At 36.7% G+C, this 27,651-nt stretch overlaps 1 protein-coding gene across 2 annotated transcripts in view; it reads right to left on the bottom strand.

Annotated features, from left to right (window-relative positions):
• The window catches only part of LOC118192136 (serine/threonine-protein kinase BRSK2-like), a 320,182-nt gene that overhangs the window by 99,324 nt on the left and 193,207 nt on the right, over positions 1–27,651 (bottom strand). For both annotated transcript variants that reach the window (XM_085822811.1, XM_085822812.1), the window contains exons 4-5: positions 23,707–23,847; positions 12,895–13,045 (exon numbers count right to left, since the gene is read on the bottom strand). In XM_085822811.1, coding sequence (XP_085678937.1) covers positions 12,895–13,045; positions 23,707–23,847 — 292 coding nt within the window. The remainder of the gene's footprint in view (positions 1–12,894; positions 13,046–23,706; positions 23,848–27,651) is intronic.

The following is a 27,651-nucleotide window of genomic DNA, read 5'->3' as shown; positions in this document are numbered from 1 at the left end:
ATAATTTATTTATAAAGGATTATTGTAAGCTGCTATCGCTCCTAATGTCAAATATTTAGTTAAAAGTACTGCGATGGACACTGTGTTGTAATAGCAACACATACAGTTGACACCCATATGGCTGACATTAGTTGTGGACATAACGATTAGCACAATTAAGAAAAATTTTGATAATAATGGGTAAGAAGGTTGACGCGAATTTGTCACATACTCATCGCAGAACAAGATAGACACAGGACACGTCACAAGACAAGATGGAAAAAAATGGGCGGGATACCAAAACTTTCAAATGATCTCACAGGTATTGTCTTACCTCGCTAACTGTACAATTCCATCCCAATTTTGATCAAGCTTTCTCCACAGAGAATGTATCCTCCAAGGGTCTACCACCCCTCTTTACTTACCACTAAACCATTTAAAAGATCTTTCAGGTTGTCAATGGCGCACAGATGTTACACGTTTACAAACATTCATGCCTTCTCCGTTATTCGAATTTGAACCTCAACATACGGAAGCTAGTATCTCTGCACCAACAACGGCGGCTCAGAATCGTCACAAGTGTTGTATAGTGTCTCTGAAGACCATCGATATGGCATAGGATTGACAAGAAGAGACACAGCATAGAATTAACAGGATAGGACTGGAAGAACTGGATGGAACACTAGAGCTTCAGCAATGATTTTAGCGATATAATCTCATTTAATTTACTCTGCAGATCCTTTACAATATTGATGGAGAACATCCAGGAGAATGAAGTCGAGGGTCTCCATCCTTCTTCTCTTACCACTAATCTTCTCGACGGTACTTTCCGCTGGCTGATATTTTAAGTGCCCCAAATACTGCACAAACAGTGTGCACATACAAACATACATGCCATCTCCGGCATTCGATCCCGGGCTACGCGATACGGCAGATAGCATTGCTAACAACTGTACCGATTAAGGCTGCGCACAAAATCGATATCGGCATAGTAAAGGCATAGAATTAATGACGACAACAGACATGGAGCAAACAAGGCTTATATTTAGCTACAACGCATCATCAAAAGGGTGAGAATCCCTCCCTCAATTAAATTATTCTATTTATAGGGTATTTTCCTAGGATCGAAACCGATTTTTGAGCTGTCGATTAATCCTGTACCGGCTGATACACTGTAGATCTAATGCAGTGTCAATCGATTGCCATATACACTTAATTAAGAATTTTAGCAAATTAAAACTATTCCTTCAGTTAAAGTGCAGGGCATATTATTATTATCATCATCCTCAATTCGTAATATTTAAGGAAAAAATTATTAAATTAACATTTCAAAGACTGCTGAATAATCTTCATAAAAAATAAGAAAAAAAAACAACACTGCACACATTTTACAAACAACAAACAGTTATTAATGCTTGGATTTTTTATTTCCTTATCGATTTATTTAAAATCTGCTTTGAGGATTCAACAGATCTCCATTTTTAAAATAGCAGAACAAGTCTGCTCTTTCCTAAAAGTTAACAACACGAAAAATTTCCTTTGTCTGCTTAGAAAGAAGCATGAAATTCTGACAGTGAAAAAATAAATTTCTACTAAACCGACGAGAAATCTTAGATTTAATTGTTGTCCCGCGAAAACAAAACTTTTTTGTAAATCCCAAAGCATTCAATTTAAAAGATTCTCGAATAGAGGTATATTTTACGAATTGTATATGGAATTTACTGCTTTTAAAAACTGAACTTAAATTCTTACTGGAGAACTTTATTAAAAGGATTACAGGAAAGATATGGATGTAAGAAATGTTTAAATTAATTTAAAAAATCGAGTTTCAAATTCATTTTTATTAAATTATGCAATAATTTAAATAATGCAGTACAAGTGAATTATTTTTCATTGTACTGTGCATAATTATGAATTACCTCTCATTGCACTTTCTGCGATTAAAAAAGTGGCTCAAATTAAATGTTTTCATTCTGAAACGTAGCGAAAGGCAAAACCTTTTTAATATACATTTTAAATTCTTCTTCAGTTACAGTGAATGATTTAATTTAAAGCTAAAACTTAAGACATTAATGTCTATATTCTTAAATCTTGATAATAATTTGATTATTTATATCCAGTGTCTGAAATTCTGATCCATTTCATATCTCTTTTCAAATCCGAAGCAAATTCATTAGCACGGAAGATTAAAAACAGTTTTTTTAGCGGAAAAGTTTTTAGAACCTAAGCGGTACGGTCTGTTGATCCTATCGATCTATTGTCTTTCTTGTCCCACGTTCGATACCGCTACAGTAAAATCATATACAGTATCAACTATGAGGCCATTTACTTTTAAATTTCATATTCTTATTAAAGATCGATATGGCATCATTTGTGATTATGCAATTGAAAAATGCCTTTTTCTTTAAATAATGTTGTTTCTTTAACCTACAGATGTTGGAAGTGTAAACTTCTGTTTGTTATATCAAATTCACAATTAACAATTTCTTATACCGTTTTCTACTAGCATTTGTTGTAGTTTTAAATAGCGTCATAGTACCCTGAATACGAACTAGAGGTTACCTGGAATTAGTACGCAATTGCGCCCCAAACCATGATGCCGCGTTATCGCGCTATGGGGCGTTCCACAGTTGCTGCCGAGTTGGGTTTGTCTGCACATCGATGACACACTCGTACACGGGGACTATCATTGGAGAAACAGAAGCGTGACTCATCTGAGAACACGACCCTGTGTCGTTTCGTTGTCCACATCGCTTGAGCCCAACGCCATTGCAGACGTTGGCGTCTATAATGTGAGGTCAGTGGCAGTCTCCTTAATGGACTCCACACTATCCATCAATGTACGGCAAATGGTTCTGGTCGATATGGGAGCATCTAGAGTGTCTCGAACATGCTGCAGAATGGAGGGAGAAGTGACTTGTAGGTGCGCCATCGCTTATCAGCGGATGCGTCGATCCACGCGTTCTGACGTCACTCTGGCGCACCGGCCCCCCTCGAACTTGTCACATTTCCCTGTTCTAAACATCGTCGCCACAGCCGGTACATTGCGGACGCGTTCAGGTGTGTGTCAGTTGAGATTTGCCGAATGGACCAAACTGTCCTCCTCAGTCCGAACACTATGCCCTCCGTAAAATCGTCTCCCTGCTGAAACTGCCTTTGTTGACGACGGCCTGGCATTCTCTCTGTTATTACACGCGGGTCTTCTGAGACAAGAACAAATTTTCTACGATTTTTTCCCTATCAAAAATAACGTCAAGAAAAATTGAACATTCTCTAGGTTCCTTTCCTTGTATCTTCTTCAACGTGCCCTGGAGAGCTGCGCCATTTCACATCATTTGCGTAACTCGGTGACATGCGTCTACCCTGAAATTTGCATAATTGCCACTCCTTCTTTGTGTTGCGTTTTCAATGTCGGGTAGTGAACAATACTGTAAACACCTGAATCTTTTTAAGAAATTAGATGAATGCCAAAAAACATTTTCTCAATGAAGAATTGCCACAAACTTTCAATTTGTGAAAAAGAGTAATAGTTGCCAAGCGGGCAGGGGGAATACCAAGGTTTGCCTACACGGGGTGTTTTGATAACGGCGTTCCATTTTATCCTGCTAGTACCTTTTTATACAGGTGGGCCAATTTTTTCCATCATCGGAACTCACATTAGTACCGTGGCATAAAGTTCCGGCATCGTTACGCCGGTACAGTTGAAAGAAAGAATTTTCATAAAAGTTGTTTTCGACTGAAAGGAACAATCTTCCTAAAAGTGTCGGTCCATGGTTCTGTAAGTAATATTTATTGCTTAATTTTATTAACGAGCGTTTATAACGTATTTTCTCCCTTCTTCCATCATGCCCTCGTGGTGTAACGGCAGCACACTCGCCGTGTATTTGAGAGTCCCAGGTTCGAGTCCCGGCGAAGGCTCACGTCCTCTGCTTCAAAAACACCTAATGATTCTACAAGTTACAAATTAAAACTCAATTGTCGTGGAAGTGTCACAGTTTAAAGGCAACAGCATGTTAGTGAACGTTACTTTTCAAGTTAAAAAGATTTCCTTAATGATACCGAGGCACTGTTGCTGAGGTGCCAATATTGCATCGTTGCAACATTGATTTGTGCCTCCATTAATAGTGGTCTTGATAGACATTTTCTGTCTTAATGAATACTGTCATGAAGAATAGTTTGACCTTAGTGAATACTGGTCTTGATGAGTACTTTTCGTTTTAGTAATGCTAATGAGTAGCAAATTAAAAGTCAGTTTTCATACCCCAACATATAGGTGAGAATACCTTTAAGAATGTTATCTGTTCAAGTAAAAAATAAATCGTGATAAAAGTGCCAGAAATTTTATGCCGGGGCACGTTGCAAAGATTCATGCTTGCGTGAATACCAACCTTGATCAACAGTTTCCGTCTTAGTGAACACTAGTCTTGGTGAATAATTTGGTCGTAATGAAAACTGGTCTTGATGAATACTTTTCATGTTAGTAATACTGGTGAGTAGCAAACTAAAAGGCAATTCTCACAGAAAGTATCTCAACATAAACATGAGGATGTAGGGTTTTCCTTATTTTGCATAACAAATTTATTTTAAGTTTTCCTGTTCTAAACTTCTCAACTTCCCCTCAAATTCTCTCTCCAGGATGTAAGTTAAGTGAAGTGTTATTTAAACGTGTGAATATCTCAGTTTATTCAGAGCATGTTTCGCTAGCCAAGCGCACCTTTCGTTGTTATTTCGCGGTCACGTTAGTAAGCCTCTTGGTCTTATCAGCTTAGCATCACGTCGGTTAGAGTTTTATGAGTCCACCTCTTAGGCGTAAATTGAAGTGCGTTCTTGCACTATTTATTTTCAGGTTTGACTTGTATTATACTCTACGTTTAGTTACCACCGCAAGCGAACGGTGTTTTTGTAACGCACGAAGTCCGTGCCTTTCTGTTAAATTAGTTTGAATTAATAAAGGGTTATTTTGCACCCTTCTTCTGTGCTGGTATTTTATTCACGTCTGTGCGAGAACTCACCAGGTTCATTGCAGGATCTAATTTAGTTTAAGTGGAAGAATAGAGATAGGTCTTACAAGGACGGACACCTTTAAGAATGTTACCTTTTCAGATAAGAAAATAAATCGTGATAAAAATGCCAGAAGATTTATGCCGAGGCACCGTTGTGAAGATTCATACCTCTGTGAATATGTCTTGAATACTTTTCGTCTTAGTAACTGGTGAATAGCAAATTAAAAAACTAAAAGTGAACTCTTATAAAAGTACCCCAACATAACGATAAGAACACTTTCAAGAATATTTCCTTCTCAGGTCAAAAATTAACCGTGATAAAAAAAGCTTGCATCTTTATGTCGGGATGTGACCGTGAAACCTTCTGGATACTTTTAATCAATACTTTGTGCTTTGTTGAAGAGTGATAAAAAATTTTAGCTAATCCATATAGAATTATCCCAAAATAAAGCCTTCATCATCTTTATGAAGCTTATTGACTTCAAGATATATAGTGATTGTCATAAAGGTGGATACAATTTTATGCCTGGGACAATTATCAAGATGAATTGTGAATACGATTATTTGGTGATTAAAAATTGAAATTTCACTTGAAGTTCCCCAACGTTAAAGTGTCGGTACCTTTATGAACCTCATGTTATCCAGTTGGAAACTAATTGTGATAAAGGTGCGGGCAGTTTATTCTGGAGCACCTGTTTTCTGCCTTGATGAAAGTTGATCAGTAAGAAGTTCAAAGCACTCGCACAGAAGTGTTCCAACATAAAGGTGTGAGCACTTTTATGAGAGGAAGAACTGGTATGAAGATTTCTGCCTTAGTAAATTTTTGATCTGCACAAAAGAGTCGCCCCCTCATGCAGTGATTTCTTTCTGCATTATTGTCAATTATTTATTCAAAGAAGGCTGTTTATTCGATCTCAGGGCTGAGGAAAATAGAAAGAACGAAAACTATAACCGCAATTGTAGATGAAATTGGTTTCAGTGGATAAAAAGTGCAAATGTGATTTGACATCTCATTGTCACGTCTTTAACAGCATCAATTGATGTTTGATGTTATTGACCTTTGAACGCGCACATATGATAATAAAGAGAAATCTGAAGACATTTCTAACATTGAAGACAATTCTTTCTGGAAAGATCTTTCCTACATTGAGTTGATAGGGCGATTTAAAATAGATTAAAGAAAATGTTGGCATCCTGCCTATGAAAAGCAGGAATAAATTCACTCTGTAAGTGGTATTTCAGAAAAGAAAATTTATAATGCGAAAAGTACAAAAACAGCGAACAAACTCTACGTAGTATTTTTATTCCCGGAATTTCTCGTAAATGTTTCGGGATGTTATAATTTATCCTAAGGTCTAGCGCATGGATTCAGAAATTCGGCAGCGAATGATTATAATTTTAAGCCATTAAAATCATGCTTTTTTTCATCAAAACACTGCATAAGCCTCGACGTATTTTATAAGTCGCACATGAGTACTTCTGCTGATGCTTTGAATTGTTGTGCTGATAGTTTGGACTATTCTGAGAATATAGTCCTCGACGCGTTTGGTTGCTTTGTATTATCAGTGATTAGTTAGCCCCTCCCCGATTCTCTAATGTATCGACTAAAGCCAGGGTTCCTTAAACTGTGGGTCGCGGGACCTACAGCAGAGTGTCGCTAAAAATTTTATCAGTTTTGAAATTTCTTTAACTTATTATAATAATTTTATAATTATCAAATATTTTTTCACAGTGTATCTGAAAATAGATACAGATAAGACAATACAGACAAAGAAGGAAAAAAAAAAAAAAAAAAGAAACCGTTTGGACGCATTTTCTTTTTATAATATAAACGTTCATTTTCCTTGCTTTGCACGTGACACTCATTTCATCTGTTACATATTTAAAATTTTCGCATTGTTCTATGTCTTAAAATGAGAAATTAAAGTTAATGACCTAACCCTTCAATAGTATATTACAGTACAAGTGAAAAAATAGACGGCTTTACTCACGCGTGTGTCGAATTCGCACAATATTTATGGGGGTCCCACAAATTTTTGTAAATATTGTGGGGTTCTGGGGTCGCGAAAAAATCTCAGTGATAAAAAAGGGTTGCGACTGAAAAATGTTTAAAAAACTTTGGACTAAGTGAATGCATGAAACTTGCATGAACGGTATGAATTCCATGGAAATGGGAATGGGAGATTTAAAGAGTATGGATAATTCTAACATTTAAAACTGTATATATGTTTTGAGATATCGGTAAGATTAAAAGAAGATTAACCCAAATTAATTATAAATAAATAACATTAAATAAAAAATTAAACAAAAGTAGATTCACTATTTTATTATTTTATTTTACAATATAACTCAAACTTTGCGCAAAACTGAGCAGTAAATTTTAAAAAACACATCAATTCAATCAAAAATTTCAGCGTACACAATGTTTTGGGTAAAAATATTGCTAAACATTATTAAACATTATACATTTGTACAACATTTTAAGCTAAATAAATATAAACTTCTGGGCAGAATACTCGACTTTGCTTTAACGAAAACGTAAAAATAAATTGCGAACAGCAAGCAAAGGAAAAGGAGACCTCGACTAGCTGACTGCGTCCACGCCCCACACATTCGCCTTTCTGATATTAGATCCTTACTTTATTTCATAGTTTTAAATTGATTAGTTGTTTAAAAGCATTTTGGGCGAGATAGTGTGCAGCGGATATTGTATTAAGGAATGCAAAAGTGTTACTGCTTATCATTTTGTGCTGGTACAATTTAAGCAATCAGTGCCTATAATATATTAAGCTAAAATACCAAACCTGACTTGCTGCCAGGCGAGGTGAAAATTATTAGATAAAGCAAAGGTTCTCAATGGAATTGTAATAATACTTAGGGCAATCTCGAGCGGGGAAAAATGGAAAATTGAGACCTGCGTTCTACGGAACAGCAAGCAATGGATTATTTTAAAGTTACGGGATCTTACCATAAAAAAGTCCACATTCATTAATGGACATAATACGGTTAGCTGAATATGGCCTGACAAAACAGTAATAGATTGGAATAATTACTTGCTGGAAGTTCGCTTTCATATTGTTCTAAACAGAGATTCTGATAAAACCGGAGGGCTAACAAAATAGTAGAAATCGATGATCTCAACGAAACTCAAAAACTCACTTTTACGAAACTCAAAAATGAAGCGGCACTGATTGTTTATTTTTAATGATCAATACTCATTGTTTGTTTCTAATTACTAAGGACTCAGTTCCTTCAAAATTCTGCTGGAACGACAGCAGCAACGGCTAATCTTTGGAATATGGTAACAGGTAGTTTGGCGACATTTTGGTAAGGCGATAAAGGTTACTAGCTAGGACTTTAGCAGTGTACATAGATAGAGTCAAGAGTGTGCGCAATGCCATTTTTGTGAAATTCTGGGATGTTTTTTTAAGTGAAAATAGGTCTACGTGTACATGGAAGATACCGTGTATGTGCAATTCTTAAAAATGCGGCAAGCAGTGGGCGATTCTGCACTTTTTCCCAATTTCGCACCTAATTTTCTTCATGATTAAGCACTTTTGTTCCATAAAAGTTCTAGCATAAGCGTAATTCGGCTAGCAGATTGTTGGAAAAAAATGTTGAGTAAAAAAAAAACATGCTTTTAATTCGTGAAAACAAAATGGCGTCCAAACAAAAGCTAGCAGGTTGCTGTAGCAAGGTTGGTCGCCAAAAAATTGCCAAGTTACCATAATCCAAAGATTAACCGCAGCAACTTTGGGGAGATCTACGCTAAATTTCACGGTACAATAGTAGCAAACTTTTGCAGCCAACGGGATAATACGTCAGTACCAGTGAAAATAAAAAAAGTTGTAATTCGTAAATTTACTCCAGTTGCCTTTAGCATTCAATTCCCATTTAAAAAAAAAAAAAAAAAAAAAACTAATATTCGCGAAATTTTAGAAAATTCCCCACAATTCACGAAGATAATCTTGAAAATTCGAGCCATGACGAAGTTACAGCCTTAATTATATAAGCGTTTTAATTCAGTAGCAATCACGATTAACGATCCCGAGAGCCAGTCAGACCCTCGCACCAGGAAACAGTTGAAATATCAGAAACTGTTGCATGGAAGCTCTTTTGCAATAGCGGTACGGTATTTGATTAGAACGTACCAGACCCACAGTTGAATCCTAAGGCCGTTTACAATCTTCATGGGTATCGCAAACTCAAGGAACTGCAGCACTTCTCATCAGTGCTAATAGATGGAGACACGAGTAAACAGCTGCACACGAAACGTACCAAGCGTGCATACTGCCACCTGATCGCCACAGTAACTTATCTATAACTCTACACGTAGTCTCATGCTTCATTTGTTTAAGGCAGAAAGACTTAGAGGGTGCAAAACAAGACAACTGCCTACACGTCTGTTTAAAAAGAGGACTTAGACATGGATTTCCAAGAACAAAGATGATCAGTATATGGTAGATAACTTTATGAAAACATTTTTAGGAGGTAGAAAATTCTCTTAGTATAAATTTATTTTTACATAGTTCAGAGGCAGAAAAAATGTTTACAATTCATTACACTTTGGTTTAAATATAAGCAGGTTTCATATACTTACAGGCAAAATTCGCAGAGGTATGACAAATCAATTTTTTTTCACTTGACGAGCTATAATATAACAGTGCCTTTTCTCCCATTCGGAGATATTAATCATCAAAACAAGCAATATATGTTTAATAAATTATTCACTAAATTGAGGGTAAATGCAAAATGTTTACCTGCAATTGGTACTGAATAATGATAGGAATCTTCAAATTCATTCTTGAGTTTTGCAAGTCAATGCATTTATTTAGTCAATAGCCATATACAGTCATGTCCATAAATTAAGGATAATGCAAAATCAGGCAAAGGAAGAGTTAGAAGCAAAACAAATTTGACTTATTTATAAAGCTTATTTATTAAACAAAAGGTAAAGAGCAAAAAAAGATGCTATATGTTTGATATTATTAAAACAATTAGCGATTTTTTCTCCCTGGAGCAAATTACAAAACAAAAACCTATTTACAAAAAAAAAAAAAAAAAAAAAAAAAAAAAAAAAAAAACTAATATTGCATGGTTGGTATGATTGTTAATACATTGTATGTCTCCCAGACGATGCAATAGAGTCCGTACAACGCCCAGGCATGCTGAGTATCAAATCATCGATCTGATCTTGGGGGATATTACACCACTCAAAAAACAATGCTCTCCGAAGTTCCGGTACACATGAAGGTTGACGGGCTGCGTCGCCCAAGCATGTCCCACACGTGGTTTACTGGATTCAAGTCCGGCGAGAATCCTGGCCAGTCCATACGGGTGATATCCTCCGATTGAAGGCATTCGCTTACGATGTTTGCATGGTGAGGACGGGCGCTGGCATCCATAAACACAAATTGTGCGCCCATGGCGCCCCGAAACAAACGTACATGTTGTTCCAAAATGACGTCCCGATAGACTTGGCTTGTCATGATTCTAATTTGAACATGCAGGTCAGTTCTGGAACCCAGAATAATTCCACCCCAAACGAGCACTCCTGCACCACCGTAACGGTGTCGTTCAATGATGTTTTCTTGGTGGTAACGGATACCTGGAGCTCTCCATATGAAAGTCCGGCGAGAATCATACTGCGAGCTAAACCTGGACCCGTCGGAAAACATCACACAAGCCTACTGTCCACAATGCATGCTCTCTACTCCAGGCTAACCGCAGGCGACAGTGAGTTGCAGTAAATGGAACGCATCTGACAGGTCTACGAGCATATAGACCAATCTGCCCTAAGCGTCTGTACACGGTCTGCCTTGAAATTGTCGTACTAGTGGCTGAAGACAGCTGGCGAGACAGGTCTGAGGCTGTGCTCCGCCTGTTTCTTTTGGCAGTAACTGCCAAATACCGGTCCTCATTCGGCGTTGTAACTCTGGGGCGACCTGTACTGTAACGTCTACTCACATTACCATCATCTTCGAATCGTTGCCAAAGCCTGGAGATAACACTCTGGGCAATTCCAAGTTCGTCTGATACTTCCAGTTGGGTACGCCCACATTCCAGACGGCCGATAATTCTACCACGTAAAAAATCATCCAAATGTATCTTTTGTGTCATAACTATTCGGTTATTACACTGAAATGCTTATAAAGCGCCTGCGAACAATTTTACTTCTTTGACTGTATTCCTTATATATCACTCTCTTACACTCTCGTCATTGTGACGTACCATCGGTGTCATCTGGTTACTTCCTGAAATTTGCATGTGATTCTTAAAGATCTGTGTAGTGATTTTACAGGTGATATATTTATTTTAGAGTTCGATTTCCGCGTGACTCCGAATTATCCTTAATTTATGGACATGAGTGTATTTAACTTATTAAAGGACTTCTTTCCCAACACAAAAATCTTCTCAATATATTTAGGTTGTACAGAAATGAATGACACATTTGCTGCCATAGAGCGAAATACAATTTATTAACAAATAACTGATAGTACATCAGTTATAAATAATCCCCGCCCATGTCAATACACTTCTGCTATCTGGCTGGGATGTCCCGAAGGGCTTTGGTAAACCAGTCTGTAGGGGTGTTGGTGCACCACCTATGGACAATTGCATGCGATTTGGCAGACGATTCAACATATTGGGCCCTGACTGTGTCCTTCACGTTGTCAAGCAAGGCGTAGTCCCAGATCTTGGTTCGAGGTCCGAGGTCCATCCAGTTTGCACTCACCTTTGTTATCTCCAAATCATCATGCACGTTCGCCTGAAATGTTACTTGCGCAAGCCCTGTCTCTTTCTGCATTTTGTTGAATGTTATGCGCCTGTTCGCCATTATCAAATCCGACAAGGCTGCCACATTTGCTGCTGCACGCAATGTTGCTGGTCATCCCGAGCTGACACCTTTGGCTGTGGTCTCCACTCCACTGCTGAACTTGGCCAACCAAACGGGATACGGTACGCCTCGAGGGTGCTTTGTTCCCGCACACCGACACCATGCGACGATGGATCACACTGCTCTATATCCCTTCCTTCCATGGGAACCACGCTGTCCAAGGCTGACCGTGATAATCACCTTCCATCATTGCTGTCCATGTTCTCAATGACGACGGCGAAAGGGACGGGCGCTGACGTTCGCTTGCGGCCAGCTCTATCTATGCATTCTGAGTAACACACGCCCCCTTGTGTCTATTTAACTTGTTTTCCCTTCGCATACTGCAATAGTTTCGTTGTGAGAGCCATTGTGTTAATTATGTCTGTACGATCCAAGTATGTTCACATCCCAACATAGCTTCCTCAGGAAGTCCTGATTACAGCTCTTCGACAGAGTAGGAGGATATTGCAAGGATTTAAAATCCTACGTACTATCTTGCAGGTAGTCGCTATGAGAGAGCAAAGAATGTTTGTAAGAATTTATGATGTCCTACTTGCGGCATCCTGAGGATATCTTCAGGATCACTTTACAGTGTCTTACTACGCTTGTTAATTTTAGGTTTTTAAATTTGAATTCTCACTTTGTTTAATAGTTCTTAAATAAATTTTCAATACAAAATGTAGCCGAAGAAAATTTTGCTTTTGTTTTAAACTACTATTTCAAATATTTACTATTTTACTAATTGGAATTTTTAAGACCACATCAATAGTCAGATTTATTTATTTTATTTGCAGTACTATTTTACCAGCGGCGCTGAAATGGTTTTAATTCTCAAAGTTATTTTGCAAAATTCTGTAGCTGTAAATACATTACGAAAAATAAATACAGCTTGTAAATACATAAATTGAATATATCCCGCATATGTAGATATTCATGTCTTAGAAAGTCTGAAAATTTACATAATATTTTCTCGAAATTTTAAATTTCTGCACTAAATTATTTTCTTGTATATAACGTTATGAATGAGCAACGTACCCGTATGACTTCTGGGCATGCGTAGTGAGGCGAGCCACACGATGTTTCTAACATGGATCCATCCATCTGAAGAGAAGCCATTCCGAAATCTGCTATCCGAATATTATTCTTCTCGTCAAGGAGGAGGTTTTCTGGTTTCAAATCCCGATGACTAGAAAGACAAAAAATAAATAAGTAAAGAAATTATTTGATACATAATCACATAAAAGTGAAAGCTACGACATTATTAAACTGCAAAAGAACTGAAACACTTAGTGTACATATTGTTACGAAATGTACAGGCGCGGTAAGATGGCTTCCCCGCAAAGTAGTTTTAGGGTTGCCATAAATGGCAAAGGAGATCAGAATTGCCACATTTGGCGAGAAATCGCACATTTGGCGACATAATTGGCGACAAAATTGTCGATATACGATGGACGGTTGCAGAACCTACTGGAACGAATTCTTACCGGTTTAGCCCAGAATGTTCCCGAACACAAGCCGAAAGCTACACTCATGTCTATAAATTAAAGATAATGCAAAATCAGGCAAAGGAAGAGTTAGAAGCAAAACAAATTTGACTTATTTTTAAAGCTTATTTATTAAGCAAAAGGTAAAGAGCAAAAAAATTATGCTATATGTTTGATATTATTAAAAAAATTAGCGATTTTTTCTCCCTGGAGCAAATTACAAAACAAACTTTAAAAAAACAATATTACATGGTTGGTATGATTTTTAATACATTGTATGTCTCCCAGACGATGTAATACAGTTCGTACAACGCCTAGGCATGCTGAGTATCAATTTATCGATCTGATCTTGGGGAATATTACACCACTCAAAAAGGAAAGCTCTCCGAAGTTCCGGTAGACATGTAGGAGGAGGTTGACGGGCTGTAACTCGTCGGACAAGCATATCCCACACGTACTCTACTGGATTTAAGTCCGGTGAGAATGCTGGCCAGTCCGTACGGGTGATATCCTCCGATTGAAGGCATTCGCTTGCGATGTTTTCACGGTGAGGACGGGTGTTGTCATCCATAAACACAAATTGTGCGCCCATGGCGCCCCGAAACAAACGTACATGTTGTTCCAGAATGACGTCCCGATAGATTTGGCTTGTCATGGTTCCAATTTGAACATGCAGGTCAGTTCTGGAACCCAGAATAATTCCACCCCAAACGAGCTGCACCACCGTAACGGTGTCGTTCAATGATGTTTTCTTGGTGGTAACGGGTACCTGGAGCTCTCCATATGAAAGTCCGGCGAGAATGAGACTGCAAGCTAAACCTGGACCCGTCGGAAAACATCACACAAGCCCACTGTTGCGGTGTCCACAATGCATGCTCTCTACTCCAGGCTAACCGCAGGCGACAGTGAGTTGCAGTAAGTGGAACGCATCTGACAGGTCTACGAGCATATAGACCAATCTGCCCTAAGCGTCTGTACACGGTCTGCCTTAAAATTGTCGTACCAGTGGCTGAAGAGAGCTGACGAGACAGGTCTGAGGCTGTGCTCCGCCTGTTTCTTTTGGCAGTAACTGCCAAATACCGGTCCTCATTCGGCGTTGTAACTCTGGGGCGACCTGTGCTGTAACGTCTACTCACATTACTATCATCTTGGAATTGTTGCCAAATCTTGGAAATGGCACTCTGGGCAATTCCAAGTTCGTCTGATACTTCCAGTTGGGTACGCCCACATTCCAGACGGCCGATAATTCTACGTAAAAAATCGTCCAAATGCGTCCTTTGTGTCATAACTATTCGGTTATTGCACTGAAATGCTTGTAAAGCGCCTGCCAATTTTACCAATTTTACTTCTTTGCCTGTATTCCTTATATATCACTTTCTTACACTCTCGTCATTGTGACATACCATCGGTGTCATCTGGTTACTTCCTGAAATTTGCATATGATTCTTGAAGATGTGTGATTTTACAGGTGATATATTTATTTTAGAGTTCGATTTCCGCGTGACTCCGAATTATCCTTAATTTATGGACATGAGTGTATATAAACACTGCTGGTCCGCAGTCAGTTAGTGTGTGTGCCTCCTCTAGCGAGCTGATAGTCAGTCATTGAGCGAGTGTCTCGAAGTCTAGCGCCGATTTGGTCGTCGAGTGCATCGAGAGAGTCTTTTAGTATATCGTCGAGTTTTGTCTTGGACCGTGCTGAGTCGAGAGCTATACTCTTGTGTATCGTCGAGTGCATCGCGTGGAGAGTCTCAAGAGTACGTGGAGTTCCGAGAACGACCAAGCAGAGTCGGGAACGGTACTCGAGTGCTTTGCAGTGCAGCTGTCTCCACCGTTATTGCCTGACAGTGTGAAGGCTGTGTCACTGATTGTTTGAACGTGTTTATAGTATATCTCTGACGACTGTAAAAAGTGTTATTGGAGCTATCCTGAATAACATTTTATAAATAATGTGTGTTTCGATACTTCATCAAGTGTCGTCGTTATTCACTCCAAATCCACGAACCCCGTACGAACTTGAACGAAGAAAATAACGCAACAATATGGTACCCCAAGTTTCAGGCCAGCAAATCATGGCCAGATTGGAATCTTGAATGATTCTGAATATTATCAGGAGCAGTGATAATACTCAGAATCATTCAAGTGTGAAGTTTAAATGTCAGTGTGAAGTTTAAATGTTCAGGTGTATTGTGCTGTTAAGTTACGTTACGTACAAGTGCATGGGCCGTAGTTAATCACACTTTTCTGACCTAATGAGAATAATCCCACAAATGTTATCGCGGCAAGGAGTGTTAAAACTACGTCTGGCGTTGACATGAGGCTTGAGCACCATATAGGTGGCACTACGACTTTCCCCCGCAATTTTGAAGGTGAGAATCCCAGGGGACAGGTCCGTTGGTCTCCCACCCCTTTTTACCAACGAATAAACTCCTAGAGAGCACTTTCGGCTCGCCATATGTTTTGAGCGTCCCTTGCGCCTAGATGCATTTAAAAGTAACCAAGCCTTCCCCGGCATTCGAACTCGGACTCTTCGGTAAGGCACTGATGGCATCACTAATCACTGGTCGTTTCAGCTATATTAGAAGTACCGACTTCAAATATCAACAATTATAGGATGAAAATAGAAGATATATGTAGAATTTAAAAGAAGATAAATTGGTTAATGCCTGAAGAATAGTGTACTTTACCGAAATACCAAAACAGCAGATCCTTCTCATGAGTGCTACAACCCTAAAATCGTGCGCAACGTTGTCCAACTGGAATAACTGCCGTTATTAACGCTGTTCAACTGGAATAACTGCCGTTATTATATTTTCGTTATCCGTAAGTACCATACATAGATCAAAAAGATTTCGCTCTTGCGATATAAAATGTCTTTTGTAATAAATTCCTCTTGCATACATGCCCTGAAATACTAGTTGAATAAAACTGAACGTTTTTTACTGAATCTTTTGTGTCCATTTTTGACTGCTTTCTGAATGAAATGCTAATAGCTTGGTCTAATGTGTTTATAGATGAATATGAATATTATTTTGTTAAATATTTGACCAAAGAAAATCTTATCCGCTTGTATCATAGGTTTGTTTTCTTCTTCCCTTTCTACAGTGAAAGAATGGGTAAAACAATTTCTCGTGTGCTAAGAACTTATGGAAGATGACTAATGCGAACATCCATCATCGAAGACATTGACATCAGAAAATACTGCTTGTGTCAAGGGCGGAATATTTAGGGAGAGATTAAAAGCCAAACACAGTCAAAGACAAATTCTCCGCAAAATCAGCACTCCAGCTTCTTTCTGCAATTCAAAAACACCAACTTGATTTGCTATGAGCAGTTGTTGTAACTTTGCAGTACCAATAAAAGAAATCTCTTACGTCCCAAAGTAACTGTGATCAATCTTATTCTACTCTACGGTCGCCAATTGAAGAGTTCAATGGATTGCAGACAGTCGAGTGATGTACCAGACCACCAAAAAAATTAAAGGGGCAGCAAGCAACAAGAAAGATAATAGCTATCATATTTGGGGACTGTCAGAGTATCCTCTTGATAGACTTATACAAAGAAAGAATAAACACAACCATTAATGAGGAACATTTATGAACATTTGGCATAGACTGGCAATAAAATTAAACGGCTTGGATTACTGACACATATAATTCATTTTCTCCATGATAATGTTCCTACACATTCAACTGTCGTTGTTAAAGAAGCAAAATAAGAAATGTGGGTTTAAGGTGTTTAACTATTCCTCTTAAGTCCAGATTTTATTCAAATAATTCTTAGCTGTGCTCTAAACTGAAATCTTTGACCTTTGGGAAAAAAGATTTAATGATGATAATAATACAGAAAGAACACTTTGAGACATTTTATCTGCAATCTCCCCAAATCGTATTAAAAAAACAGTCTGAAGCAAAAGTTTCGACGATTTATCAAAGAACGCTCGAGGCAGTTAGCCATAGGTACGTAACATGCAGAATTTTTTCGAGGAAATAAGTGTTTGAAATTTACTTTGTAATTTTTAATATAGATATTTTGAGTTTTTATGTATTTTTGCCTTCTCGCGAAGTGAGAACTGAATGAATTGAATCAGAAATATTCAATCGTCTGTGAAAAACTGTTTCTTTTTTGTTTTGTTTGCTTAATTCTTTTATACTTCCTTCTAGCTTTATTATAGTATTTGAATAGAACATATGGCAACGATTAGATAATTCTATTCTTTAAATGATATAAATTTTGTGCATTATGAGTTATAATATGAACGAAATATATACGTTAACTGTTATATAATTATTGGATTATATAACAGTTAACTTAGTTTCCGTTATATAATTATATAATACATCCATGTCTTGTCCTATAATTATATAATACATCCATGTCTTGTCCGGGATTCGAACCCGGGCACTTCTGTACAGCAGTCAGCGACGCTAAGAACTACACCGGCTGGGCTCCGTTTATCGCTTTATGAATGGTGATTACCTTTTTCCTTCCTTGTACGAAGTAAAAAGGAAGTATTGTAATCGCGAAAAGTTTCAGGCAGTTTTGACCGCTATCGAATGCAATTTAACGATGTTTTTGCGTCATATCTGTACGTAAGGACAGAAAAAAATACTCTTTCCCTTCAAAAAAGTTATAAAACTGCTTTAAAATTAATTCTGAAGAGAATTTTTCGTGGTGTCTGTACGAACGTATGTACATATCTCGCATAACTCAAAAACGAGTAGCCTCAGAACGTTGAAATTTTATATATAGGACTGCTATAACATGTAGATGTGCACCTCGTATTTTGGTTGCAATCGGCCGCACCAAACGTATATAAATATATTTATATATATATATCCACTCTGTTACCCGGCTCAGTGATCTCAGTTTCTTTACTCTTATATGTTTGTAAATTGTACATTTTTTGCTTTAAAAATGATTGAATTATGCTGTTTTTATCTTCCGGTTAAGGATTTTATGCCTTTAGTAAATCTGTGTGCAATATTTTTAGAATTATCAGCAATTTTAAAATTGTTTAAGTGCCGCCAAGCCTTTTATTAATGGCGGCCATTGATGTTTACGTTTGAACAGGAGACTAGTGGACCTGTTGCCAATCTAGAGAAACTTAGCTTCGCAACAACAAAGATAACGCATTCATTTATTATTGCCAATTAAATCATGCTTAATTCTTTCTGGAATTTTTTCGAGGAAATAAGTGTTTGAAATTTACTTTGTAATTTTTAATATAGATATTTTGAGTTTTTATGTATTTTTGCCTTCTCGCGAAGTGAGAACTGAATAAATTGAATCAGAAATATTCAATCGTCTGTGAAAAACTGTTTCTTTTTTGTTTTGTTTGCTTAATTCTTTTATACTTCCTTCTAGCTTTATTATAGTATTTGAATAGAACATATGGCAACGATTAGATAATTCTATTCTTTAAATGATATAAATTTTGTGCATTATGAGTTATAATATGAACGAAATATATACGTTAACTGTTGTATAATTATTGGATTATATAACAGTTAACTTAGTTTCCGTTATATAATTATTATATAAGTTAACTGTTACATAATTATTACTACTGTTAAGTGAATCTAGCGCCAGAGTGTCGCTATGGTAAACAAATACTAGAGTGCATTTTAAAGAATGCATTTATTCTATTGTGGTTTATGCGCTGTCGGCGAAGTAGATTTAATTGAATCCAATAAGTTTAAATGAAATGCAAGAAAAAATAAGTATAATTTAATATTCCGTACAAGGAAGTCATGTGGTGTACACATCAGATTTTTTTTAATTTGATCTAAAAGACAATTATGTGTCTAAACGTAATTGGGAAGCTCGAGCTTAGATGAGTCTTACTTCACAGTATTTTAAAGTTTCCATAAGCTTTTATTCATTCATGGTATTTCACTGGTGTCTGCCGAAAACATCGCAGACGAAAACGTCACGGAGAAAACAACGCAAGGCGAAAACGTCGAGAAAATTGAAGTTCAAGAGTTTTGCAGCAGTTCAAGAGTTCTGCAATTTAAAAACTTCGTAGTCGAAAAAATCGTGGTAAAAAATAAAGTACCTACAAATCATTGCATGACAATAACTTGACAATGTTTTCATACTATAAACATTTATTTAATGTAGATGTGATAATTAATGAACTAACAGGAGAAAAATAATTTATCATAAAGTTTAATGGGAATAATAGATTAAATAATTCTATATAAGAATTCCTCCATAATTTTATATCGCGAATAATAAAAGCGTAGGTGCCTAAATACCGAAATCTACTAATTAAATTGCATTGTCAAATGTCTAAGCTATTATCTTTTGAAATTTTCTATTAATTTAGTTATTAATTTTTTTAATTAAATCATGAGCTTTTATTATTTGGGATATGAAATTGTAGACAAATTTTGTAAGCAGAACTATTTAATTTATTTCCTTTAAACTTCAAAATAAATAATTCTTCTCTTTTTAGTGCATTTATTAATTACCATACCTATTTTAATTGAGTTTTGCATTATCTAAATTTTTGTTCTACTATTGAATTCTGTCTGTACGTTTTACGCTAAATTTTACTTGTATCTTAGAGCCTAAGAACAATTTTCCAAAAGACTTTTAATAATAATAATAATAATAATGATGATGATATCTAAAAATCTGAAAGCTATTTCAGATTTTATATTACGCTCAAAGGAGCATTTTTTTTACCGTTTTAGGTGTTACTTTTATTAATTAAATATCATGTTCTTCGCACTTAAACCACAAAATTAAATTCAACAGCAGTATCACAAAAGGCTTAAAAAGAGCATATCTTTAGAATTTCCGATACACAGTCTCGTGTGCTGGAGATAAAAATTCCCCCCCCCGTACAGTGTAGCCACTGCTCTCTTTGAAATCATTGAGTTTCTTAATAAAAAATTCGTAAAAGTTTTACAAAATAGATAATAAAACCAATTTCAAATTTCAAATTTTGACTTTCAGATGTCCATATTCGAGTGGAGGACTACGTTATTCAAAATTCGATATTCCTAGGTACCGTTTTTTTCACAATACGAGAAACATACATACATATTGCAGATGCTTCATTAATTAATTATTTATTAATAATACCAATAGTAATAATAATAATAAAACTTGTTGAAAGTTTCGAGAAAATTAAATCAAGGAGACTCAAGGATTACTCAAGGAGAAACAGTATTCTTAATAACATCCCTGATTTAAAGTAAATTAATGCTTATGTACTAGATTTTAATTACCGTTCAAGAAATTTTAATTTCCTTAAGGGGACTCATACACCTTAAAACCCATAAGATGTTCGAATAGGTGACGGTTGCAAGAATTGGGATAACTTATTTATTTTAAAAGTAATTACTACCAACTTTTTACAGCTGACTACATAATATAGCTGCTTTCTGAAATAGTCATCAGAAAGTTTGTGTTGTCACAGTTTAAAACATTCTGTTTCACAATTTAATTCCATATTTAATATATAGATTTTATAACATTTGGAAACTACTGTGAACCTAAAATTCTAAAAATTTCACGTTAAATTTTTATTTTATTTTGAGTTAAGTTTATAAAATGTTTTTTATTAACACAATTTTTAATGTTTTCGTCCATAAAATATTTCAATATTAAAATATTCATCAGATTGTTGGTTCAGTTAGAAAGTAGTGCCCATATAAAGAATTGCATCCAATTTCAAGTATGTACCATTAGCCATTTTTAAAATATCATGAGCGCAAGGTGGAAACATGGCGAAATATTTTGTCACAAAGAGGATTAAATTACAAAAATATTTGTGGCAACACAAACTTTCTGGTTACTAGCTTCTAAAGCAGCTATATTATGTTGTCAGCTGTAAAAAGTTGGAAGTAATTGCTTTTAAAATAAATAAAATATCCCAATTCTTGCAACAGTCACATATTCGAAGATCATAAGAGGTTTAATGTGTACGAGTCACCTTAACTTTCCTATTTAATTCATGAATTACTTAAAACCCGCTATATGTTGTAAAATGAGATAATTTTACCCAATTTCGTAAAAACTCAACTTGAAATCAAAGACATTTCTTATTCGCTCATTTTAATGTACAATAAAGTACACCTTCTGTATTGAGATTCTGACGCAACGGAACGTTTGAAACAGATGACTGTATGTTTTCAACAAGGGAATAGTTATAATTATCAGAGCTTCTCTAAGCTGACGGAATTCAATTACCAAAGCATTTAATGCAGAGAGCTACAGTTAATTAATCATTTGTTATAGCATTTATCATAGCTCATTTCCTGACCGGAGTAGTGTGACGAAATATTAGAGGTTTTGCGCTGAATTAGGCTACGCATAAACGCGAATTATTGAATATCGATCTGATGGCATTTATCAAAATATTTGTAATGAACAATGTAAGCGTAGAGGTATAAAGAAATTCAAAGCCCGTTCAACAAAATTTTACAGCGCGTTTAAAATTAAATTAAGATCGTGCATTTTCGAAATTATGTCATATTTTGTGACATAATTAACAACCTCTAATTTATTCAAAAAAAATAATAATTTTCCGCCTTCTCAGCATTTTAAAACCAGATTCTGGAGATTTAAAGAATATTCGCGTAATTTCCCCTCCCCAGTGCATTCAGAGAACGAGCTCCCCTAAATTTTAAAATTAATTCGTCCCCGTCGTGATTGTTTTCATCTCAACAACAAGGACAAACCCTCTCAAACTACGTGCGAAGATCACGCCGAACCTTTCCTTTTGAAAGAACTACCTTTTGAAAGGTATGCCAGCGTAATACAACAATCGACTCATCGTAGCAAGGCAAATATAAATTGACATCCAATCTACGATTTCGTCGAGTCAGTTGTACATTCACCTTCTCTAATATTTTATGAATGATTTGAGGACTAAGGAATAGCACAGACAACAGTCAGACCAGGCGAAATATAAGTTACAGGGAAGGAAGTAAAAATGAGAATCTTGTATAAGTTATTGTAATTACTATGTTCTCTTATATTTTTACTGTAACCGCGTCTTTCGGAAATTAATTTATTCACATAAATTTACCTTCTCAGTTTTTGTACGATTAAATTAGTGAAAAAAAGGGATGGGTAAAGACACCAGTAAATAAGGTACATAATATTCTAGTTACTTATAACTCTATATATATACTAGTTACTTATAACTCTAATATTCCTACAAAAAAATGAGCCGCCCAACCGGTATAGACGCTGACTACCGTGTCGAAGGGCTCGGGTTCGAATCCTGGAGAAGGCATGGATGTTTGTATATGTATAAAGTCCGTGCGGCATGGAGGAACTGTAAATATGCGGCGAGCCGAAAATCCTCTCGAAAGGTTGGTGGTAGAGAAAGAGGGGTGAGAGATTCTCGGACCTGTCCCCCGGGGCAAAGAATATGTATTGTTAAGAAGGAAAACTTCGCAGCAGCAGGGGTGGCTCCCTTCGAACGAAAAGGGAAACAGCTGCGAATGCGTAAAATATCTGTCGCCAAAAAGCGCCAAAGCTCGAAGCTGATGTCGAAGTTCGAACAGGTTCGACGGTCACGTTTTTGAAGAGTTTAAAGCTGTGTGACTCCAATTTTTCCCCTCCATATTGAATATATAAGTACAAGCCCCTATATGGCCATGTACTTATATATTTCTCAGATATCAACAAACACTGGAGCCCGGGCAGTTGGACGGCAGCGAACCCCATCGGCGGCTCTGGATAATGGCGGACGTGGTGCTGTACTGATTAACCATTAAGGTAAAGGGACAGTGCCCACGTCCTCCGTCACTTATCACTTATCCCTCCATATTGACGGATATGAAATCAGACAGCAAACTGTGATATGGATAATGCAAGTTCAACAGCCTGTGGAAGGGAAACTTCACCAAATTTTCTTATTCATCTTAACCCGTGTTCTTCAATTTCCTGTACACGTGGCAAAGGAGGAAAATCTCGGCCAGGTCCCGTACATCACAGACGGGGAAATTCTCGCCAACAGGCTCCGTCACCAAATCTCTTGGCGAATTTTCCCTCTTCTTTCTAGTGGCGTAGAAGACAAACTGGTTTACATTACGTCTATGGAGCCTTTCCTTCTTTACATAGACGTTCTTTGCCCGGGATGCTCTTCATCAAAACTGGGGGCGGACTGAGCTAAATCGTCTGTCACTTGTAAGGTGCTCAAGGCTGTTGCTTAGGCAAAAACTTGCGCAGCTCCCCAGGAGGAATTTCGTGGGCTTGGGTTGACTATAGCTCAGATAACTGAGCATTAGCAACAAAAACAAGAAAATGAAACGAAATGGCAGTACTCGAAAGCTGAACATGAAGAATACATTTGAGAGTAAAGGTTAGGAAAAAATTATTAAGTCGTTATACAGACCAGATGGAATGACTGTGGCAAAAGTCCAAAGCTGATATGATTTGGCGAAAAAACCTACGAGCTTCTTTCGGCGTCAACCTGCCCTTTTTCACTAGGTAATCGAAAAGTTCTCCTCCAGACACGTGTTCCAGGATCAGGTACCTGAAAATTAAAGAAATGAAAATTTCATTATTTAAAAGAAAAACTTGGATAAAAAACTGAACAATGCTCAGATCTGCATTTTGCAATAAATATGGAAATTGATTCTATTTTTCAAAACCCCCTTTATTGGAAAATTAAATGTATCAAACTGGTGTAAAAACGCGCAGATATAAAATCTAAGTTTAGCAAGAAATCAACCATGTATTAGTTAAGAGTTTGAACATAATTTAACCTATTTCGAGGGCAGTCAAAATCAGGTCCCTCTTCTTCAAGCGCAAAAGAAATATGAAGAAGAGGGACTGTTTCTGATCGCTTTCAGTCAGCAAATTTTTATTCAAAATCTACACCGATCGCCAACGGCTTTTTTGCCTGATTTTAAGCTAAATTGTATAATGAATATAGTGTTACGAATTTTGTATTTTAATAAGTAATTTTAGTAAAATTAGAATTAAAATTGTTGCATTTCCCCGTGCAATACAGCGCGACACAAATTTTAGGAGAACCCTATGCCGGAAAAGTAAGAATACCGAGGCACGTGCATTTAATATTGAGTAAATAGATATCTCGGTAATTTGTATTGAAATTGAATAAATGTAATTGACTACTATGTTAGCTGTAATCGTAATTCCATCCTCTTGCTTTCCAGAAATCTCGAGAAGTAGAAAGTACTACAAATTTCTTGCGACCGGCTGAAAACTATACAGGCCGGAGAGAGAGTCGTCGTGCTTAGTTGCTGTTGTTGTGAGTTGTTTAGCTTCGAGTGAACTGAGATATCAGAGTTAGCTTTCTCTTTAGATGCTCTTTGCAGTGCGTTGTATTTAATTTTTTTAGTAGTTTGAATAGTAACTACTGAATTGGGGCTTGAGTTCAACTTTTGCCTGCTTGTACAACTTTAGACAACTTGCTTGAACATAGCTTTTGTGTGTTTTATATTGTTTTCACCTGATGTCAAACTAACCCCTTATTTATTTTGTTTTTACGTGATGTCATATTAACCCCTTATTTACTTGTTAGGTTTACGAGTATATTGTCTCGTAATGTGACGTCTTACTGGTTTTATATCTTTGTAACCTTGATTTACTACTATATTTTTTGTTTATATGGTTTGTTTGTTTTTGTGCGTAGTGTAATATGGCACAGCCCCTCTGTGTCATAAGCCCCTTAATGAGCGGGCCGGACTGCGTCCTAAATAAACAATAATAATAATAATAATAATAATGAAAATCTGAAAGGTTTCAGATTTTAAATTATGTCCAAAGGAGCTTTTTTTAACGTTTTGTGTGTTATCTTTATAAGGTATTTCTCCCACTTTCCTAGCGTGCCTTCGTGGTGCAGTGGTTTTACACGCTGGGCGGTATTCCAGAGGTTCATGGTTCGATTCCCGGCGAAGGCGTTGCTAATTTTTCATCTCTCCAGCCTCCTAAAAATAGCCGAATGTCTCTACAATTATTTAAGGTATTTCTCCCACTTTCCTAGAGTAATCTGCAGTAAATTTATACTATACGGCTCCAGAGAAATACCTTTTGCAAAAGGCGGGAGCGTCACATTTTTTGAGCTCTCACGTTTCTACTAAATATAGGCGGAAAAATCGATACTTGAACATCGAATCATGTATCAGTAGTTGCAGAACTTTATCAAGAATACGGAGGTGTAAATTTTATGACGATAATATGCATCGTTTATAAATAATTAACAACTGATTGAATTTATCACGTCTTACGATTAAAAGACAGCTATACGAAGCATGCCTGCAGTTTTGCATCGATTTCAAGTGCCTCTTCAGTGAAATTCTTTATGAAAGTCATATTCAAATGTGCAGTGATCAACGAAGACCTTGCTGATAAAGGTTTTGTTCCTGTACGGCTCTTAGGATTTTAATTATTCATTTTAATTTTACTTGGGCAAGTCTCCGCAGAAAGTATACGACCCCTGTAAAGAACGTTTTCACCCCTCGCCTCTTTTGTGCTTGCAGAAGTTGGGGGTCTGTTGAGAATCGTTAAAAATCTCCCATATTCTCGACTTTGAGAGGATTCAAGTTTCAGCGGAAAGGATAACGGCATTTCCCAGATGTGAGATAACTACCCAACTTGTATTTCTACTGTTTGGATTATACACATTCAAGGGAGGACTGCAAAAGGTAGACTTTTCTGAATTTAATTATCCCGAAGTATTCAAGTAGTTCAGTTCACAACGTGAATTATTTTATTCTAAATGCAGTCTCTGACAAACAACATTCTAACGCAATTATCTAATCCTCAGCGTTGTTATAAATCTTTCTGTAATACTAGGTACTGTTAAAATTCTGCTGACTTATTAATCTAATATTGGATTTATTAAGAGTGCATTAATTTATCTTAATGATTCTTAATTAGTGTGCAACAATTTATCTTATATAATTGTATTTTGCTTATTATAACAACTAATAATATTTTTATTATTTTCATTATTGTTAATATATACTATATATTAATGAATGTATAATATCAATTGGTTTTGAATTTATCTTCAATTGATTTTGAATCTTTTTTTTTTTACTACAATTTTATTGTCTACCTGTAGTAGTAATTCGCTTATTGTATGTTGCTTATTATATGTATTCTTAGTTGCTATTTGTTATTCCAATTTTTTAATGTTATAGTGCGCTGCGGACGGTTTTTTTCTCCCTTCTTTATTAGTGTTCATCTTCCTGCCATTAGAGCTAGTAGTTCTTGCAAGCAAACGAAGTGTTCTCATCTAATACCTTAACTTCAGTGTTACATACTGTTCCTCCGACTCTGTTCATCAAACGAGTGAGAACTCTGTGCTAGGATTAGAACTTTAACAGGTTGAGAGACTCACTTAGTATTTTATTTTTAAGTTAATATTACTATTTCATGTTAAATGGGGTCAAGAAAAACCTCCCCAACTAGATCAATTAGGACTACCAGCTCGAGGTATGTGAGCCCAGTGAGATTAGACCATCCATCTTCCAGATTAGATAGGATTAACACTTTGACTCTGCACATCAAGTCACTTTTAGCAGAGTACAGAGGCCTTTCCAAACTAAAAATCGCAGACCACGAAGCGGTCTCCAATTATATCACAGAAATCCTGGCTATAGCTTCTAATCAGGAAATCTTAATTGCAGGACAGGAGGGACAAATACTTCAAGTAGAACAACAACTTAGTGCCAGTCTCTTCTCTCAAGCAAGCGAGCACAGTTTTAAGGTCCCGGAGCTACAAGAAAACCATTCTACAGGACAACAAGACCGTCGGAGTTACGCAACTGTGGCCGGTAAGATTCAGAAAAGAAGCCCCCTTCCATACAAGCAACAGCCATTCCCAATCAAAAGCCTTCTGAGCACGTTTTACTTATCAAGGGGAAAGATTCAGAGCGCACGCCAGATAGTGTGAAAGCGCAAGTTCTAAACAACATCAAACCCCATAAGCTTGGCATCAACGTGCAGCAAGTGAGGGCTACGAGATCTAAAGAACTCTTGATTAGGTGCAAAGAGGCCACACGCCTGCACAAACTTAAGAAAAGTGTTATTGTTAATACCGGAGTGTCTTATTTGATGTCAAGTTAACATTTTTTAAAAGTTTTATCAATTACCGCGGGGAAAAATCCTTGATCCAAGGCAAATGGTCTGCAATAATAGAGTACATTAGCAAGCAAAGATCCTGAGGAACTAACTTGGAGAGCGTGAAATACAGAATATTAAAAAGAAGCAATTTTTTGCTAAGCCGGGTGACATGATTCAAAATGGAGAGACAAACCGGAAAGCGTTTGCGGTAAACAGTAATTCTGAAATCAGATCCATTGCT

This window comes from Stegodyphus dumicola, chromosome 8 (genome assembly GCF_044657685.1).
Source record: "Stegodyphus dumicola isolate Sdum_Otavi_A_Nest chromosome 8, ASM4465768v1".
Taxonomy (NCBI): Eukaryota; Metazoa; Arthropoda; class Arachnida; order Araneae; family Eresidae; genus Stegodyphus; species Stegodyphus dumicola.
The sequence above is the reverse complement of the archived record's forward strand: the minus strand, read 5'-3'. Positions and strand labels throughout refer to the sequence as shown.